Source organism: Staurois parvus, unplaced genomic scaffold (assembly GCF_062004578.1).
Source record: "Staurois parvus isolate SC_StPar_1 unplaced genomic scaffold, SC_StPar_1.0 ptg001328l, whole genome shotgun sequence".
NCBI classification, from domain to species: Eukaryota; Metazoa; Chordata; class Amphibia; order Anura; family Ranidae; genus Staurois; species Staurois parvus.
In genome coordinates, this window is record NW_028319124.1 from 2,268,959 (window position 1) to 2,291,095 (window position 22,137).

General features: G+C 41.8%; 1 protein-coding gene across 1 annotated transcript in view; it reads left to right on the forward strand.

Annotated features, from left to right (window-relative positions):
* The window catches only part of LOC149436924 (perlucin-like protein), a 61,894-nt gene extending 54,264 nt beyond the window's left edge, over positions 1 to 7,630 (forward strand). The window contains exon 9 of the mRNA XM_089661241.1: positions 5,734 to 7,630. Coding sequence (XP_089517367.1) covers positions 5,734 to 5,872 — 139 coding nt within the window. The 3' untranslated portion in view covers positions 5,873 to 7,630. The remainder of the gene's footprint in view (positions 1 to 5,733) is intronic.
* Positions 7,631 to 22,137: the final 14,507 nt, after the last annotated feature.

Genomic DNA, 22,137 nt, shown 5'->3' on the forward strand with positions numbered 1-22,137 from the left:
TCATGGGTCCCTGTACGGCCTCCCATTGCTGCTGTCTCCATCGCCACACTCTGCCATGTGCCACTTTCAGGTCTCCTCACACTGCTGGTGGGTTCCATTTTGTCATAGGGTGCTGGCAGATTACGGGCCTCCCATTGCTGCTGCCAGGCCCGTAATCTGCCATGGGCCCCCGTACCGCCTCCTCATGCTGCTGCCAGGTCCAGAGTGTATCATGGGTCCCTGTACGGCCTCCCATTGCTGCTGTCTCCATCGCCACACTCTGCCATGTGCCACTTTCAGGTCTGCTCACTCTGCTGGTGGGTTCCATTTTGTCATAGGGTGCTGGCAGATTACGGGCCTCCCATTGCTGCTGCCAGGCCCGTAATCTGCCATGGGCCCCCGTACCGCCTCCTCATGCTGCTGCCAGGTCCAGAGTGTGTCATGGGTCCCTGTACGGCCTCCCATTGCTGCTGTCTCCATCGCCACACTCTGCCATGTGCCACTTTCAGGTCTCCTCACACTGCTGGTGGGTTCCATTTTGTCATAGGGTGCTGGCAGATTACGGGCCTCCTATTGCTGCTGCCAGGCCCGTAATCTGCCATGGGCCCCCGTACCGACTCCTCATGCTGCTGCCAGGCCCGTAATCTGTCATGGGCCCCTGTACCGCCTCCTCATGCTGCTGCCAGGTCCAGAGTGTCTCATGGGTCCCTGTACGGCCTCCCATTGCTGCTGTCTCCATCGCCACACTCTGCCATGTGCCACTTTCAGCTCTCCTCACACTGCTGGTGGGTTCCATTTTTGTCATAGGGTGCTGTATGGCCTCCCATTGCTGCTGCCTCCACCGCCACACTGTGGCTCCACACTCTGGTTTTGATCCCGTGACTGCCCAAATGAGTGAAGTGTGCGGTGATTCTAAGATCGACGGCACTCATCTGCATGTCATACTGACTGACAGTATTATTTCTCTTCCCCAGCAGACTCCAAGGGCATTTAAATTAAAGGTACAGTGTTCTGCACTAATATAAAGGCTCTCTGAAGCCTAGAAACACCCTTTTATAAGTTAAATTCGCAGCGAATATATTCGCCTCGAATCGAATTTATTCCTCGAATTCGCCGAATCAGCCGAATCGAATTTTTGAATACTTCGCTCATCTCTACTCATAATGAGAACAGTAAAATAATTAACGAGCGCTTGGAGATAAATGGTAAGCAGCTGGCATAAAAGGTACAAACCCCAAACCTTCACACTATAAATAATAATAACATATGCAGCGCTAAAAAAAGATGACTCATGAATCATAAATCTGATAAAATATGAATATGAATAAAATCAAATAAGTTGAGTGGTGGCTAAAGTGCTTAAAGTGAAAACAACGTCCTCAGATAGTGGTTCAATTGTCCCAGTAAAAAGGTGCAAAAGTTGTCGACTCCGTGCTCAAAGGTGGGTAAATATTATGCACTCACCAGAAAGCGCATAATGTGCACATTTGAGTTGTCAGACCACTCCTGGTACTAGAAGACGTGTTCTTATTGTGGCAGGGGGATGAATTTACTCTTAAAAACTTTACTATATTAAATATTAATGATTTAAATATTAAACTCTCTTATCAGTATGATCTTAAGCAAATTAACTTTTTAGATCTTACCCTTTTTGTGTCTGGAATGGATATTTTAACGAAAATATTTTTTAAAGAGATGGACCACAATAGTTTCATTCCACTTGACAGTTGTCACCACCCTAAATGGTTAATGAATATCCCTAAAGGCCAATTTCTTCGGATTAAAATAAATTGTGATAACACTGAGGATTTTTATAGACAATCTACAATTTTAAAAGAGAGGTTCTTGGAAAAAGGGTACAATGAACCTTTTTTGACTAAAGCAATAGAGGAAGTACAAAGTATAGATAGAAATGAGTTACTTAAACCGACTATAACTGCTAACAGCAATAAAATTTGTCCTTTTATTACAAATTTTAATACCCAATACAAAGATGTCTCAAAGATTATTAAGAAGAACTGGTCCATCCTTCTAAATGACCCATTATTGGGAAAAATATTACCCAATCGTCCGGAGATCATCTTTCGTAGAGCGCCCCCTCTCAGGTTGTCTCTAGCCCCCAACATAGTGAACCCCCCAAAAGCCTTAACATTTAATTTTGGTCACAAAGGCTTTTATCCTTGCAACAGGTGTATGATTTGTGTTGAAAATGGTATACACAAGAGACCGGTGAAAACTTTTGTGTCTAATACTACTAAGAGGACTTATGAAATCAAAAATACCATTACTTGCAATAGTACACACGTTGTTTACCTTTTAGAGTGTGGCTGCGGTAAGCAATATGTTGGGAGGACGACAAGGAGGTTACGGGACAGACTGCGTGAGCACCTTAAAAATATTAAAAAAGGTTTCAAGGATCATTCATTATCATTACATTACCGGCTATGCCATAATAACAACCCCAAATGTTTGAAATTTGCTGCTATAGACATTATTAAGCCACATTGAAGGGGTATTTATAAAAAGAGATCTGTCTCAAGGTTGGAAACCAAGTGGATATACGAGCTCCAGTCTTTTTCCCCTCAAGGTCTGAATATAGATCTAGATATTAACTGTTTTATTGATACAAGTTAATATATCTAGTCTATTTTTAATGATCTGTATGTCTTCTAATCTTGGAGAATTCCCCCCCCCCTATTTCTTTTATATATTTTTTTTTTTAGATTTTAGTTTTTATTATATACTGCCTTTTGTTTTTATCATGCATATATTATAAGGATTATGATTATAACCCCAATTTATGGGTCTAATTTATGGGTTTTGTTATTTAATTGCAACATACATTATGGATTTTTATGGTATAAATAGATTGATTTATTTACCTGTGTACCTTGTGGGATATATATGTTTTATATACATTATGTTTTTATACATTATCTGGAATGTAAGCTATCCGTCTCACTTGTTAGTTGTGGTCATGATTCTACTATTTATAATTATTTATTTATTTTTACTCGCTATCAACTATTATTTAAATTGCATTTACTGTGTATAATCTCAGAATGACATTTTGATTGCACCTCCATTATTAGTGATATTTGGCCTGGTGGACCCCCCCCCCCCTTTTAATCTCTAATGGAGTGGACTCCACTATAATGGAGTCTGGGTCATTCCTATAAAAACTCAATACTGCAGTAATATGATCAATACCATTCAGCATCCTTACTGCCATTATCCATCTTATTATGGAATACCTTTTAGCTTCCTGGATACTGGTTTAGATAAGGAGGAGATGCGAGATTATTTATTTTATAAATAGACATGACATCGTCTATCCTGAGCCGTGATAACTGATAAAATGGCCTCTGCCGTATGCACTACGCATGCGCGAGTGGGCCAAGATGGCGTCACCGGCTTATATTGTTTACCGCGCATGCGCGGAATTTACTATATATATCCTTGTCCTGCTAGTGCTCGCTCCCTTTGATAACGTGCTCATCCGCACGAAATGCGTCAGTGTGGAGCCTAGCCGGTGACGTCACGCCGCCCCGCACCTCGTGGAGGCCGGCGGCCATCTTTGTTTCTGGGATACCCTATGTGAGTTGATTTCACTATGCTCCAATAAAAGTTTATGAACCTACTACACTATCAGTGCTTTTTTGGGGTGGGCCGTTCGGTCGAGCCCCCCCTTTTTCAAGGTGGATATCTTGTTTGAGTGTCCTGGTCTGAGGAGTTTGGATTAGCTTTATGCCAATTATTGCTGGATGTCTGGTGTCCCCCTGCTGGTTAGAGGAAGGAGCATCCCTACCAGAGTGACAGCCTGCTAGATGACCCACATTGCTTCAGCCTTCTAGTACCAGGAGTGGTCTGACAACTCAAATGCGCACATTATGCACTTTCTGGTGAGTGCATAATATTTACCCACCTTTGAGCACGGAGTCGACAACTTTTGCACCTTTTTACTGGGACAATTGAACCACTATCTGTGGACGTTGTTTTCACTTTAAGCACTTTAGCCACCACTCAACTTATTTGATTTTATTCATATTCATATTTTATCAGATTTATGATTCATGAGTCATCTCTTTTTAGCGCTGCATATGTTATTACTATTAATACCTCATAATGACAATGTGAAAGAAGTTCGTTTTGAAATCTTTGCAATTCATTAAAAATAAAAAAAACCACATGTACATAATATGTACTCACATCCTTTGCTCAATACTTTGTTGTTGTTGCACCTTTAGCACCAATTACAGCCTCAAGTTGTTTTGAGCATGATGCTACAAGCTTGGCACACCTATTTTTGGGCAATTTCTCCCATTCTTCTTTGCAGTACCTCTCAAGCTTCATCAGGTTGGATGGGGAGCGTCGGTGCACAGCCATTTTCAGATCTCCAGAAATGTTCAATTGGGTTCAAGTCTGGGCTCTGGCTGGGCCACTCCAGGACATTCACAGAGTTGACCTGCAGCCACTCTTTTGTTATGTGGGCTGTGTTCTTAGGGTTGTTGTCATTTTGAAAGATGAACCGTCGCCCCAGTCTAAGGTCCAGAGTGCTCTGGAACAGGTTTTCATTAAGGATGTTTCTATACATTGCTGCATTCATCTTTGCTTCGATCCTGACTAGTCTCCCAGTTCCTGCCGCTGAAAAACATCCCCACAACTTGATGTTGCCACCACCATGCTTCACTGCTGATTTGGTATTGGCAAGGTGGTAAGCGGTGCCTGGTTTCCCCCAGACATGATGCTTGGCATTCAGGCCAAAGAGTTCAATCTTTGTTTCATCAGACCAGAGAGTTTTATTTCTTATGGTCTCAGAGTCCCTCAGGTGCCTTTTGGCAAACTCCAGGTGGGCTGACATTTGCCTTTTACTCCTCTCTTCACAGAAAAATGCTGGAGCTCTTTCTGAGTGACCATCTGGTGCATGGTTACTTCCCTGACTAAGGCCCTTCTCCCTCGATCGCTCATTTTAGCCTGCTCCAGAAAGATTCCTGTTGGTTCAAACCTTCTTCCATTTATGGATGATGGAGGCCACTGTGCTCATTGGAACCTTCAATGCGGCAGACATTTTTCTGTACCCTTCCACAGATCTGTGCCTTGATACAATCCTGTCTCGGAGGTCTACGGACAATTCCTTGGACTTCATGGCTTGGTTTGTGCTCTGTTGTGCACTGTTAACTGTAGGACCTTATATAGACAGGTTTATGCCTTGCCTATACATGTACAATCAACTGAATTTCCCACAGGTGGACTCCAATCAAGTTGTGGAAACATCTCAAGGATGATCAGTGGGAACAGGATGCACCAGAGCTCAATTTTGAGTGTCATGGCAAGGCTGTGAATACTTATGTACATGTGGGTTTATTTTGTTTTTTATTTGTAATAAATTGCAAAGATTTCAAAACTAACTTCTTTCACGTTGTCATTATGAGGTATTGTTTGTAGAATATTGAGGAAAAAAATGAATTTAATTCATTTTGGAATAAGGCTGTAACATAACAAAATGTGACAAAAGCTAAGACCTGTGAATACTTTCTGGATGCTCTGTATAATCACAATGGATCTCCTGAAAGGCCATTCTTATCAGGGCTTGCCAAAGCCATGTTAACAGATAAAGGCACAAGCCCTTTTTCCTACTTGGGCAAAATGACTTCAGAATAGAGTTTCTCCTAGGCATTACAGACACCCTTATTCATGGTTGTAATATTCATAAATTAAAAAAGGAAATATTCTTGTTTTTCTTTTTTTCTCCAGTGCTTGGAATGAAGGGGAACCCAATAATGATAATGATGATGAGCACTGTGCAGAAATTCTAGGAGGAGTGCAAGCATGGAATGACCGTAAATGCGGACACAGGCTTGGATACATATGTAAAGGAGTATGGACTTGCTGAAATATATATTTAGTACCCATAATAAACTTCATTAGCTAAATAACCTGTACTGAGCGCTGGTTTACTTAAAGATACCTGGACATGTACTTAAATGCTATCAGCAAATTACATGCTGTACTTATGAAGAATAGGCTTAATACCCACATTACTCAATGCTGCCCCTTTCCAGAGGAATGGTCTCTAAAAGTCCACTGGGAAATCGACACTTCCAGAAGTGTCGATCTCTGTGGTCTCAAACAGCTTTCATAGGTCTCTCACTCTCATCCCTGGTTTCTGGAAGATACAGGAGTGATGTGATGCTAGAGTGAGGAACCAGTGAAAGCTGGGGGGCACAGATATCAACGATCCCAGAAGTGCTGGTTTCTCAGTGAACTTTAAGGGACCAATTGTCTGCATCATAGCAGTTGAGTGTCATGGTTGGTAAGAGAAGGACATTTTCAGCCACCTCATTACATGTATATCCACTGCTGAAAGCATTTAGTACATGACATGGCCTCTTTAACTAATTATCAGATAACAGGCATTATAGCATAGCTGCTAATATTTTTAGCATGTTCCCATGTTGCTCCCATTATTAGCTGAGCTTTGTTAAAAAAATCAAATGTTCTTTTGGGTATGGGGGCACGTCTTCCCACTTCTACAATGGAGCAAGTGCTTTACTGGCCAATTTCCAGGTCCAAACATTATCAGTGTTGGGGTGGAGGGTTTGCTTAGACCTATTAACTGATTTCCAAAAAATAAGGAAATTGGGATGTCCATTGGTAGGGGAGCACACTAAAAAATAAGAGTAGGTGTCAAACCCGGGCATTCGTTAAGTAAATCAGTACTTAGGCCAGGATTACCTTAAAGTATAGCTAGCTAAACCCAAGACTTATTTTAGCTTTGGATATCCAAGGACCAGAACCCCTGTCATGTTCCTGTTAATGTCTGTGTCCCATCTAGTAAGTTAACCCTTTCTATATGTTCTGGTGACCATTATCATTGAGAAAGAACATAATGAGAGAATCCAACATTTTGAGTTGCCACTTGAAACAGAGTAGAGGGGAAATCTCCCAATGAGAACACTTGCTGCAGTGACAGGTTTGTGTGAGGGGATTTCCTTCACTTTGGAGAACTTAACACTAACTTCCTATTGTGACTACAAGACAGGAAGCAGAGGGGAATCTCCCCAATAGAGAATCAACATAGGGGTGTATTTACTGAAGGCAAGTAGACTGTGCACTTTACAAAGTGCCATTGCACTCTGCAAGTGCAGTTGCTCCAGAGCTTAGTAAATGAGCAGAAGCTCTGCTGACTTCCATCATCCTATCATGTGCAAGCAAAAATGCTGTTTTTTTATTTTCCTTACATGTGATTGAGTATTCTTGGCAAAGGGAAGCCTTACTTCATTTACTAAACTCTGGAGCAACTGCACTTGCAGAGTGCACATTCTATTTGCCTTTAGTAAATCAAACCCTCAGATGGCAAAAAAAAAACCTGATGGGGATTTTAACTATTCCCTTTGTTAGCCCAAATGGAAGAAAAATGACTTTAGCTATACTTTAACAAGCATTTATATAGTTTTGCTATGAGGTGGGTTCTGAATACAGCGTTGTCCATACAATCTGTACAGAGTTGACTGGCTTTGGTTGGCCATCTTGTTGCTGCATGTCACTATGTGCTTTTACAGTTATTACAATACAAAGTTAAAACATTTTAGTATATGTTTGTTCAAGCATATCAGATGTCCATGAAATAAAATTAACTGTTAAAACTGAAGTTTATTATATTTAGATATTGTTTTCTGGGATTGCTCTCCCCTTATCAATGTGTTTTTGCCATTTTATTTACATGACTTCTAATGACGTAAAAAAAATCTTTTCCATTATGTGATGAAATGATTACTGTGATCCAGTAACCCAGATCTGTGCTTCTCTATGCAATGCGAACAATCCATGGTGGGTGGGAGGGATCAGGGGCAAGGTGCTGAATGTAGCTTCCTGAAAACATCACAGCACCCTATCTCTATACTCTCAAAGGCCATGTTGCAAGCAGTGGGCTGGCTCTTGGGAGGAGTTATGCAAATATCAAAATTCCTTGAAGGCTGCATGTCAGTCTAGAGGAGTAGACATTCCTTGGCAAGATGCATTTTTATGCAGACCACCTTAGGTAATGTCCACTGCTGCTGATGCTGAGTCTCCGTGATTGAAAGAACTGAAATCCAATGAATAAAAGTGGCAGGCCAAGGACAGTCACCCTGGGGAGGCAAGAACTAAATGATGATGGATGTCCTCCAGCCTGGAAATGAGATAGTATCTCTGTTACTTGCTGCAGCCTTTAATGTGAGAAGCTCACAGTGTGCTGTGAAATCTGCAGAAATTTTAGCACAGGAATGGAGCCTGTACAAATGTGTGAAAATGAAGATAGGGCTGGGGTTCTGCTTTAAGTAGATGATTAGGGTCTTTTTTACACTGGCAGCCAAGGGGGGGAAGGGGGGGTAGTATAAACAGGCAACTGGGCCATGGTTTTAACAACCCCTGGATGCCCACTGGAATTCTAAAATTACGACCCAACAGGCCTGTATACTGTACATACTGTAGCTGTGATGCTTTGATTCTTGGCTGTGCCAATTTTTAAAAAAAATAATTTTTATTGAGTTTTACATAGGAAAATACAGTAGTATAATACAAACATCGAGAAGCAATGCAGAGACATTAGAACATAATACACTGCCTGTACAAATAAGATTCTATCCACATGGAATGCATATTGCCGATAGGTCACAAAATTATAAGTACTTTTCCCAAACGACCCAGGCTAGGAACAAATGGCCGTAGCAATTTTAACTCAAACTGCAGATTTTGGCACACGGGACAGCCTGTCAAATTCACCCATTTAGATCAATGGGGCCACACTGCAATCGTGAGCCAAATGCATGGATCACAGTTTTGCTTTCCCCTTTTTTAAAAAAAAAGGGGAAAGCAATAAATCAGGCATAATAAATCACCTGTTAGCCACTTGCAGACTGCTTTTCAGAGTGCATTAAGCATTACCGCTTGTCTGAAAGACTCCTTGCTGTCAAATTACAATCTGAAACAATCCACATTCCCACAGCCATTGTCCTTTTACTGAAATACTCCATCCAACAAGATGTTATTGCACAGCAATTTTGGGTAGAGTTCTGTCAATCGTGCCTTTTGGTTATAGAGGTTCCTGTGACATACTGAGTTATTTGTACAGTAGATTTTCTTTCCTGATTCCTTTGGGCCATGCACAGCAAAGCATCAGACATAATGGGGATTATTTACTAAAACTGGAGAGTGCAAAATCTGGTGCAGTTCTGTATAGAAACCAACCAGCTTCCAGGTTTTATTGTCAAAACTTTAACTGTACAAGCTGAAGTTAGAAGCTGATTGACTACCATGCACGGCTGCACCAGATTCTGAGTGCTCCAGTTTTAGAATATCTCCAGTGTTAAAGTGGTTACAAAGGCTCAAGGTTTTTTACCTTCTCTGTGCAGCAGTCTCCCCAGTCCCCCTAATACTCACCTAAGCCCCCTCTCGATCCAGCAAGGTGTACTGGAGTCTCGGCTATCCCGGGATTTCTTCTCCCCATTGGCTGAGACAGAAGCCGGAGCCATTGGCCAGTGTGCCAATGAGAAGAGAGAGGGGGCAGGGCTGAGCCGCAGCTCTGTGTGTGAATGGATACATGGAGCAGCAGGTGCCCCCATAGCAAGCTGCTTGCTGTGGTGGCACCCGACAAGAGGGAGGGACCAGGAGCGCCGGCAGGGGACCTGAGAAGAGGAGGATCCGTGCTACTCTGTGCAAAACCACTGCACACAGCAGATAAGTATAGACATGTTAGCTATTAAAAAAAAAAAAGTCTTTACAATCACTTTAAGCTGGCCATATGTCATACAATTTTCTTGTTCAATTTCCTTTAGATTTACCTTCAACTATGTAGTGCAAGGGCCTATCTGATTGAATACAAACTGAACGTGAGATACATTGTCATTTCTTGAAAAAGTCACAGTTTATAATGTTTTTATGACCAGAAGTGTCCAAATTGTCGAATAATATAGTAGAAATAAAATGTGCAAATTCTATGCAGAGTTCAAAAGCACATAGGAGTACATCACCCAAATCCAGTTCCTTACAAGGAAAAGTTTTGCAAGTCTGAGTGGGCAGCTTCCGTTTTAAAAAACAAAGACGGTATTATCCTGTCACACTTTCCAAGGACTATACAAAAAGTGAGTTCTGCTTTTGTAGATGGGAGTTGCACATTTGAACGTCAGCCCAGACACACCACACTTTACTTTTATGGAACTGGAATTGGGTGATGTACTTCCATGTGTTTTAGAGTATTGCATAGAACCTGTACATTTTTATTCTACTATATTGTTCAGTAGATTAGACACTTTAAGTCCAGACACTTTCACCCCCTTCCAGTCCAGGCCAATTTTCAGCTTTCAGCACTATCTGAGTGACAATCACTGCAACACTGTACCCATATGAAATTTTTATAATTTTTTTAAGACAGATAGATTTGGTGGGCTTTGATCACCACTGGGTTTTTATTTTTTGCTATATAAATGAAAAAGACCAAACGTTTTGAAAAAAAAATAATTTTTGCTTAGTTTTTGTTATAAAATTTTTCAAACAAATATTTTTTCTTCATAAATTTAGGCCAAAATGTATTCTGCTTATTTAGTCTATGTGAAAGCTATAGTGTCTACAAATTATGGGATATATATATTTGAAAATTGATCAGTTGAGACCCTAACATGCCTGGACACTGATGTGACATATGGCAGTGATCAAGACACTGGTATGGCGGTGATCAGGACGTAAGCATGAAGTGTGATCAGGATGCTGGTATGAAGGTGATCAGGATGCTGGTATGGAGTATGGTTGTGATCAGGACGCTAGTATGGGGTACAGCAATGATAAGAATGCTGGTATGGGGTATGGCGGTTATCTGAATACTGGTGGTGATCAGGACCCAGACATGGGGTATGATGGTGATCAGGACGCTAGTATGGGGTGTGGCAATGATCAGGATACTGGTATGGAGTATGTTGGTGATCATGACGCTGGTATGTGGTATGGTGCTGATCAGGATGCTGGTATGGGGTATGACGATGATCAGGACGCTGGTATGGGGACTGGTGGTGATCAGGACACTGGTATTGGGTATGGCGGTGATCAGGATGCTGGTATGGGGACTGGTGGTGATCAGGACACTGGTATTGAGTATGGCGGTGATCAGGACGCTGGTATGGGGACTGGTGGTGATCAAGACACTAGTATTGGGTATGGCGGTGATCAGGACGCTGGTATGGGGTATGGCGGTGATCAGGATGCTGGTATGGGGACTGGTGGTGATCAGGACGCTGGTATTTGGTACAGCAATGATCAGAATGCTGCTATGGGGTATGGCGGTGATCTGAATACTGGTAAGGAATATGGTGGTGATCAGGACCCGGACATGGGTATGACGGTGATCAGGACACTAGTATGGGGTATGGCAATGATCAGGATACTGGTATGAAGTATGTTGGTGATCGGGACACTGGTATTGGGTATGGCGGTGATCAGGACGCTGGTATGGGGTATGGCGATGATCAGGACGCTGGTATGGGGACTGGTGGTGATCAGGACACTAGTATGGGGCATGGCAGTGATTAGGACACTGGTATGGGGCACGACGGTGATTAGAATACTGGTATGGGGTATGACAATGATCAGGGCACTGATATGGTGTATGGCTATGTCATTGTGTCATGTCTATGGATAAATAGGACATCTTCAAACCAAATTCATATATATAGCTAGCATATATTATATATTAATATCAGACCAATTTCAATTACCAATCGAAGCTGAGAGCTCTCAGAAATAAAGGGACAGCTATGAAGAATAGACAAAGAAAGATAGAGTGGCCATAAATGCATAGCATGCTGAACAAACATCCCTCCAGTCCATCCTTACAGCAATTAGCAAGAGATATATTGAATAAATTATTGAACATGAAGATCTGAAAATGTATTGAGGGCAAGACATGAGCCAAATTAGTCCTAGTATTCATTGTACTTGGAATAACATCAACTGTGGCTATATTTGAAGTTCCATATACAGACAGAACTAGATACATGTTTATGGAATCCAAATGCAGGGGACAACTGTATGTGGTCCAGAGAAGGGAACAGAACTACTATAGAGGTGTTCTAAAGATGTATGTTGACAAAAATCCGCCTTATATGACCATCAACCTCCCTTGCACAACTGGCTGCTGTTGTAAATGGCATCCACATAAACTTTGGTTCAGATGGCCAGCACATATGTCACATGCATGTCTTAGCCCAACTACAGATCAGGGGTCCTGGGTAAAGTTTCGGTGTAAAAGTGGTGGCTCTTTTAAATCCATGAACTGGTGCAGCTTAAGTGTTGCCCCTCTTAATATAAAGATTGGTATGCTTATCAGTCCATTGTTTAATCCAATATTGATCCTGACATGGCTGATGATCCGTAGGTATATATGTAAAGTGCTGTGTAAATTGACGGCGCTATATAAGTACCTGAAATAAATAAATAAATTAAAAATAAATAAATTTGAATGCCTTAGTAGTTGCAATTAATTCTGATCATTTTATATTCTCAATTTTAATTTAAACATTTTATCCTTGTTTAAAATGATTTTTTTTCTTTATCTGACCTGCTTATCCAATTCATTATCATATCCATACTAGTTTATAAGAGAAGTATGGCCATGGCTTTTTTTTTGCTATACTTCTCCTTTTGGTCACAGGAGAGCACTTTTGCTCTCCTGTGCCCCAGAATCAGCAGATAGCAGGCTATTGCCAGCTATCAGCCAACATGACAGGGCCATTCAAGGCTCTGGAAGGGTCAGGATCCACCTAGCTGTCTGATTGACAAATGGCTCCATCTCATAGTGCACATCTGAGAGCCAGACCTATCTGCACCCACCCCCTCCCCAGCCTAGAGCTGCAGTGACCACTAGAGGGGCAGAGCAGAGAGCGGTTACTGACAGTCACTGCTCTCTGCTCCGAGCAAACCAAGAACTGAGCAATCATGTGATTCTTGGGCTTAGAGCCAATGTTGGGGATCACACGTAGAGGTGAGGGTGTGTGTTTGTTTTTTTGTTTACTCAAAACTCTCCTTTAAATTCATCTTCCACATACCTCATAATATGTTTACATCTTATTTTCCATCTCATTGCTCTTAATTATATTTATATTATTTACATCAAACACAAAGTCTTAATTTTCTAAACAAAGGAAAGAAATGTGAAGCCTTCATTCAGTCCATTAGGATTCTTACTATCCAAATGAAATATTTACTTGTGCTCTAAGCAAAGCAGTTTCTCATCTAGGTTCCCTCTCTTTGGGCCCAACGTCAATGCTTGGTCTCTTCCTGGTGTAGCATTTGCCAATATGAGTAGTTATACAAGCTCCCCCATTTTGTTAAATAACACTGAACACTCCTTGGAAGATTTTTTCATTTACATTTACCTCTGTACCCAGGGCAACAATAGTGGCATCAAAGCATAATGGGTCTGACATGCATCCCTCTATGCATGTTTCCACCTTTCAGAGCGTATGTATGTTTACTGTGTTAGAGAGTAGTGGTGTATATACATACTTTGTACTTGGAGATACAACCTGACCTGAATGGTTGACCATAGGAATCTTCAGAAATATGAAATGATTTTTTTAATGACTATAATGTATTTATTGACAATGTTTCCAACCCACTGCAAGAGTTCAACAGGGCTAAAAGTATTTTTCTGCTAGTTTTCATGTGTCTGGTGCATCTTGTTGCAGTGTCCAGCAATAATCAGCAAGCATTGATGGACTTCAGTTGCCCTTATACCATTTATTTTTTTCGGCAATGTCCTGGTGAAACCTTTCACTATGTTTGTCACTGACTGTGCCTAGATTTTCAGGAAAGTGTCCAGGTGTGCTTGCAGAAAATGATTCTTCAGTGACATGTTGCACATTATGGTCCTGTATGCTGTAAGACGTTTGTCAACCAGTTGATTGTAGTTCGGTGCTCTGAAGTTGCCAAGAAATAATCAACATCCTTGACCTCAACATCCTTATCCTCCACAACCTTGCTTTCTAGGAGATCATCTCTGGCTTCACTAACAGATCTGTGAACAACCTGTCATTGGTGATGTATGTGATCTGTGGACTAATAAAAATACCTTCCATAATCTTGGCAGCAATCATGGAATCATCTGTCTCAAAAAAAAAAAAACTTCATTGCTTCAACAAACAATGTCATCGGTCTGAGTTTTATGTGAAGCCATGGCAAAAATAACTTTGTCGGGTCAACAATTGTGTCACATTCTGTCCTGAAATCAAATTCTTTTGGGGTGGCCATTCCTTTTTAATGTATACAACTTTCTTTCATGGCTGTCCCATTTGCCTATGTAACAACAGCACCTATTATTATTATACAGGATTTATATAGCGCCAACAGTTTGCTCAGCACTTTACAATATAACGGGAGACAATACAGCAAAAATACAGTTCAATAGAAGAGGGTTAGGAGGGCCCTGCTCCTTGGAGCTTACAATCTAAGAGGGAGGGGCTAGTGGTACAAAAGGTAATAACTGTGGGGGATGGACTGGCAGGAGGAATAGAAGACTTCATTATTAGCTGAGGGCAGGATAGGCTTCCCTGAAGAGAGGTTTTCAGAGATCGCCTAAAAATGAGCAAAGTAGGCGATAGTCTGATAAATTGGAGTAGAGAGTTCCAGAGGATGGGGGGAAGCTCTGGAGAAGTCCTGGAGATGAGCATGGGAGGAGGAGACAAGGGAGCTAGAGAGCAGGAGGAGGTTGTGTGAGGAGCAGAGAGTATGGTTTGGGTGATATTTGGAGACAAGATCGGTGATGTAATTTGGGGTAGAGTTATAAATGACTTTATATGTTATTGTGAATGTTTTGTATTTTATCCGTTGGGCAATGGGAAGCCAGTGGAGGGATTGGCAGAGAGGGATGGAGGACACTGAGTGGAGGCCAGTGGGGGGATTGGCAGAGAGGGGTGGCAGATACAGAACGGTTAGTAAGGTGGATGAGTCTGGCAGCAGCATTCACGATAGACAATATCTGAGCTGCATTCACAACAGCAGAGCCACTCCTTTTAGATCACCACAAATATTCCAGTTGTACTTGGTGTACTGGATGTGCTTCAACATTTCCTTGTTTCCTTTTATGCATGAGACATAGCCAACGTGTACTGTGAATTGCAAAAAGAGAAGATTTCCTAGAACACAGTATGTGATAGGTTCAATTACAGGTTATTTTTGTAATTAGCAGGCAAAAATCTATAAGATACACTAAAAGGTGTTCAGGAAGCAAAATATTTGTTGTCCAGTGTAATAGGTATCTGTCGCTTTAGGGTGCTGTCCACATCAGAGCACCAAGGGGCAGGCTAAACTGGTCTTGGAAGGGGTAAAACAGGGATTCCCTCCAACAGTCAAAGCAGGTTTGTCATGCACTTTTATTCATCAAGGCAGTAAACAAGCTTAATACATTGCAAGACGGCTTTGCACAGCAAGTCCATAGCAGAAAACAAACAAAATATCTGTTCATCCAAACAACTAACTACATTTAAGTCCGTCCCTAAATAGCAGGGTTCCCCTTAATGGGTTTCCCACAACACATAGGCAGCACTTGTACCTTTTTATTGTTTTGTTAGCAGTCAACCTTTTCACACAGCAGCAGGTTCCCACAACAGTGAGAGTGAGAGAACTATCTATCTGCTAAATATTTATCTTCAGTTTACCAACAGCTACATTACAAATGTCCTAAGCTCACTTACTTGGCAATAAGTTTCCAGGCGTGTCATTTTTAGAGTAATCCTTTCTCAGGATGAAAGAAAGATAAGGAATACTCCAAAAAATTAAATTGTTACTTTGCTACATAGAGTAAACTAAATCTCATACTGTTCACTGTAGTTGTCCTTGAAAGCTGCATGTGACTCCCGGAAGGATTATTGTGGCTACCACTTGGTAGATGTTTAGGCCAGTCTATCTGAATACGTATTCTGCTTATATACTTCCCTTCTGCCAATCAAAGGTTTTATTCTGTTTACAGAATTCATTGTTAAAAACTGTACTATTCATATGTAAAATTTTTAGCTGCTGTTTGTCAATTAATAAGAAAAATAAAGGACATGCTCATGCTGTAATATATACATTTTACCATGCTGTCATTTATTGCTTTCTTCTATGGCAGATTTTGGGGCAGTGGAGAGCCAAATGACCAAAGAGATAATGAGGACTGTGTTCATAGGTATTCTGAAGGAATGATTCTGTCAATTAGATTATTATTTCATCTGTGACAAAAGACTAATATGATATTTATTTCCTCTCTGTAAAATACTCACACTTTTGCAAACTGTGGAAATACATCCTGTAAATTTGTAGGTCTTTTCCATACCTCCCAACTGTCCCTGATTTCAAGGGACTGTCCCTGATTTGGAACAAAGTCCCTCCGTCCCTCTTTGCTCCTCATTTGTCCCTCATTTTGGTCTGATCTATATTGTTGTATATAAAATGCACTATTTATCTTTTAAAAAGTGTTTGCCAGTGCTCAACCTTTCATCCAGTTTCTATTTGTAAACTTCACAAGCCAATATAAAGGAATAGTAGTGTTTAAAAAAAGCACTTGTGGGTTTAACTAATCTTGTTTTGTATAATTCTCCTTTAAAGGAAGCATGGCAGGGGGTGTGTCCTATTCCTACATACATTTGCTGATAGGCGTCCCTCATTCCCATCTCAAAAAGTTGGGCGGTGTGGTCTTTTCCAATGTTATCTACACTGCTAGGTCTACAGCTTTAAGAAATTTATGTACGGTTCCCACGCCTAGGTCACCCGCTGAAGCTTTACTCAATCTTAAACCTTACTAGATGTCAATTTAAATGATGACTCATGTCCTAATCCAGTGGTCTCCGAACTATGGCCCGAGGGCCAGATGCAGCCCTTTGCTAGCTTTTAGCTGGCCCTTGGGGCACTATTACTCCCAATGATATGAGGCACCGTTCCTCCTACTAACATCAACAGTGAGGCATTATTCCTCCCACTGACACTAATGATGGGGCACTATACCTTCCATTAGCATCAATGGTGGGGCACTATTCCTTCTACTAGTGGCAATGATGCCACACTATTCCTTCCATTAGTATCAATGATGGGGCACTATTCCTCCTACTAGTGATGGGGCACTATTCCTCCCATTAGTATCCATGATGGGGCACTATTCCTCCCATTAGCATCAATGATGGGGCACTATTCCTCCTACTAGTGGCAATGATGCCACACTATTCCTTCCATTAGTATCAATGATGGGGCACTATTCCTCCTACTAGTGATGGGGCACTATTCCTCCCATTAGTATCCATGATGGGGCACTATTCCTCCCATTAGCATCAATGATGGGGCACTATTCCTCCTACTAGTGGCAATGATGGGGCACTATTCCTTCCATTAGTATCAACGATGGGGCACTATTCCTTCCATTAGTATCAATGATGGGGCACTATTCCTCCCATTAGTATCAATGATGGGGCACTATTCCTCCTACTAGTGGCAATGATGCCGCACTATTCCTCCTACTAGTGGCAATGATGCCGCACTATTCCTTCCATTAGTATCAATGATGGGGCACTATTCCTCCCATTAGCATCAATGATGGGGCACAATTCCTCCTACTAGTGGCAATGATGAGGCACTATTCCTCCCATTAGTATCAATGATGGGGCACTATTACTCCCATTAGTATCAATGATGGGGCACTATTACTCCCATTAGTATCAATGATGGAGCACTATTCCTCCTACTAGTGGCAATGATGCCGCACTATTCCTTCCATTAGTATCAATGATGGGGCACTATTCTTCCCATTAGTATCAATGATGGGGCACTATTCCTCCCATTAGCATCAATGATGGGGCACAATTCCTCCTACTAGTGGCAATGATGAGGCACTATTCCTCCAATTAGTATCAATGATGGGGCACTATTACTCCCATTAGTATCAATGATGGGGCACTATTACTCCCATTAGTATCAATGATGGAGCACTATTCCTCCTACTAGTGGCAATGATGCCGCACTATTCCTTCCATTAGTATCAATGATGGGGCACTATTCTTCCCATTAGTATCAATGATGGGGCACTATTCCTCCCATTAGCATCAATGATGGGGCACTATTCCTCCTACTAGTGGCAATGATGGGGCACTATTCCTCCCATTAGTATCAATGATGGGGTGCTATTCATCCCATTAGTATCAATGATGGGGCACTATTCATCCTACTAGTGGCAATGGTGGGGTGCTATTCCTCCAACTAGTATTAATGATGGGGCACTATTCCTCCCATTAGCATCAATGATGGGGCACTATTCCTCCTACTAGTGGCAATGATGCCGCACTATTCCTTCCATTAGTATCAATGATCGGGCACTATTCATCCTACTAGTGGCAATGGTGGGGTGCTATTCCTCCAACTAGTATCAATTATGGGGCACTATTCATCCTACTAGTGGCAATGATGGGGCACTATTCCTTCTATTAGTATCAATGATGGGGCACTATTCCTCCTACTAGTGGCAATGATGGGGTGCTATTCCTCCGACTAGTATCAATGATAGGGCACTATTCCTCCCAGTGTCACCAACAATGGGACACTATTTCTTCCACTGATACCAATGATGGATACTATTCCTCCCACTGATACCAATGATGGGGCACTACTCCTCCTCCTACTGACCACCAAGCTTGAGACCATGTTTATTTCTACTGATTCAGGGCCTGGGAAATTTTCTACCTCCACTGGCCATAATCCCCCCTAAAGTCTGAAGGACAGTAAGCTGACCCTTTGATTGAAATTTTTGGAGACCCCTGTCCTAATGCAACATTCAATAGCAAAAGCTTGGCTATCTGGCTCCCTCTCCCTAGCAGTGGTGAAAAACAGGATTCACTTGACATTCATTGAAGTTGATAACGAAACTGACAGATACGATGGCCAGATTTTATGAGACCATGGTTTTCATACTCCCTACCTTCAGACTTTGACCATAGGCTTACGGATTTATGAAACACAAAAAGTCTGGCTCTGAAGTGGAGATTGGCACAGGGCCCTAAGTGTTCTTTCTCACTTACTCCCATGCCCTCCCCCTGACTTTCTCCTCTTCTCTTTTTCTTTTTTCATTTCTCAAATACCTACACATGCAGGGTTGCCACCTACCCTGGATTCACCCAGACAGTGCAGGTGTTGAATCATGCGTCTGGGTTTCAGTCCTCCTGAAACTTAGACACATTTTTCAGGCTGGACTGTGGCTTCCCAAGTCGGCTGTATTTTCCTGCAGCTGCTGAAAGTCAGCTTCTCCTCCTCTCTCTCCCGGGCATGTCAGCACAAGCCTGATCATTGGGTTAGCTCCCAGCACAGCCAGATAACAGACCATGCTATGCTCTCCTGTCTAGTGTGATCACTTTTAAATAGGAAAGCAGAAGGATTGGCAGGGACATCAAGGATTTTAAACAAAGGAAACAATACAAAGAGAAAAGGATATTTTTTCATACAAGTACTTAGTACAGCAGGAATATGAAATGTTGTGTTTACAAATTCTTTATAGTAGGCTAAGTTCATATTTTTACAGTGACATTTGTGTTATTAACCTCTTCACGCTGAGGATATGCAAATATGCGGCCTCTAAGTGGCTGGGCCTTGACAAACATGTGCTTAGAGCACGCGCCCTGCACGCTCCCACCACGTGTCGGCGTCCCACGGAAAAGTCCCCATCTCTCATTGCGATCAGGACCTTTCCGATCATGTGACTGCTGTGACACCCAATCATGGCGGTCACATGACCTTAGACCCCACCCCAGCTCCCGGCATCAGAAAACCCTTTAAGGGTCAGGAGGCGCTGGTGGAAAGGGGTTAATCTAATCATTTTTTTGGGAACAAGAACGCTTTTGTTTTATTTATCCAAGCCCCTTTAAGCCCCTCCTATTGTTAATGCAATTTGGCCACACCCAGTGTTTGCATGGCGTGCTACTAGTCTCCTCAGGGCGCCCAAAGGTGTCCCAGGTCCTTTACAATCCTGTAGTGTATACAACAAAAACAATTGCCATGCACTGCAAAAGTGTGCAGAAAAGGTGGCAACTCAATAGACATGTCATGTAGTGTACAATAGACCACCCCTTGGAGTGTGGCCTATGTTTTTTCTATACTGAATAAGATCATCATTACTTTGGGTATTTGTAAGTTATTAGCGTTTTTATATCAATGCACTGTTGTATAAATATCTCTGGTATTGCAACTCTATTAATATATGCACCTTACTTTTTACTTCAATAAAAATATTAAATTTAAAAAAAATAATGTATGATTGTGCTATATTCACCCAAAGCAGGGCATTATCAAATCTCTTTTATATATCATTTATGTTTTACCACCTTTATATACAAGTCTATTTTTTTTCCTATGTGTTATACTGTATGTACTTTGTGGTATGTTAACCTTTTACCACTTGCCTTTTTTGTAAATGGATGTGGCTGGATACAGGTTTGTATGGATACCATGGCTTGCTGATAGTATTGCTGCTTGGAATTAAGTTGGTTTAACTCGCAGCTTCTCATTTTGTAAGGCTAGCTTTTAAGTATGGTAATCAGCAGCTGTGATACCTTGCTCTATTCACAGTGTGACTAGTTAGCTCTGGTCAGTGAAACCAGCCAGTGGGCCAGTAATGCAAATAAACACAGCAGTTGTCAGAAAGTTCACATAATTTAACCTTATTTGAGTTTTGTGTAATCCATTGCAGTAAGAATCCAGAGGAAATCTCACATGTTCATTGGGAGCGCACTTCTTTTGGGAGTGAAGCTTTTGCCATGTGACTTTCTACCTCTCTATTCTGGTATCACGAATTTCATTCAGTGCCAGTGTCAGAGGGAGAAGGGGTGGCTCCAGACAGGTTTTTGGGGTTGGGGGTGCTGTTCTGGTAGCATAAGTGGGTGAACTAAGTCTCCGAATCTTATGTTATAAGAGAAGCAGATGTAACATAATGAGAAATGCTTAGTCATAAAATGAAAGCTGCAGTTGCAGTGTTATATAGAATCCATTCACAGTGTAAAAAGCACAGAGACTATAGCTTTGTAATCGTAGAGAGTGCTGTGGTCAGAAGTATGTAACACCCAGGGGCGGACTGACTATTTGGAAACTCGTGCACTGCCCGAGGGCCCGGGGTCAGTATGGGGCCCCATGAGATGCCCCTGGTACCTTTTTTCATAGGCTTTTTTAAGTTTGGGCAAGGACACAGGGGCCCCATGATCCCCTATTGCCCGGGGGCCCCATGAGTTGTCAGTCCACCCCTGGTAACACTGTACATTGCTGCTCAGCAAGTGCAAAAAAACAGTTCTAAAGCTGCTGTCCAACAGATGTAAACATAACGTCTGAAGCCAACCTTGAAGGGATTGAGAAGAAAAATGTGAAGCAGATAGTGCCCACCAACATGCACATTTGGGCATAGCCAAAAACTGGGAGAGGTCAATAAAGTGGATGTTGCTTCATGCCATTTGACTAGTAGTGGGAGGGAAGAATTCATTACACCAACCCCCTCGCCACCAGAGGACACCATCACCCTTGCTTGGTACCACTCTCCCTCTGGTTGCAATAGCATTCCCACTAGTCCTGGTTACCCATAGCAGCTGCATGTTAGACATGACTTCCCAACAACTTCTCTGTATGGCTAACCTTCCTATGCTGGCCCTCTATCTTCTCTTCATCCCCTTGTGTGTTACAGGACCAATTTATACACTCCATGAAATTTCTTGCATTCCTATGAGGGCGCTCCAGAACCACAGCCAGCCATCCAGGCTAGTTGCCTCCACTAATATTTATTGGTCTACAACAATGTATATTATTATTATTTTACAAGATTTATATAGTGCCAACAGTTTGCCCAGCGCTTTACAAAATGAAGGTAGACATTACAGTTGCAATACAATTTAGTACAAGAGGAAAAAGAGGGCCCTGCTCATTAGAGCTTACAATTAAGAAGTGTAGGACCATGAATACCCAGGAAAAGAAGAGTCACCTTAACCCTTTGCCAGCTCTGGGCCTCCTGAAACTCACTCCTAAAAAAAAAACCCCAAAAAACATTGCTGTTAAATTACATTTTCTCGCTGGCCTCATTCTGTTTGTAAACAAAGTGGACTAGGGATTCCCCCCAACACTTATACCAAGATCTATCCAGGA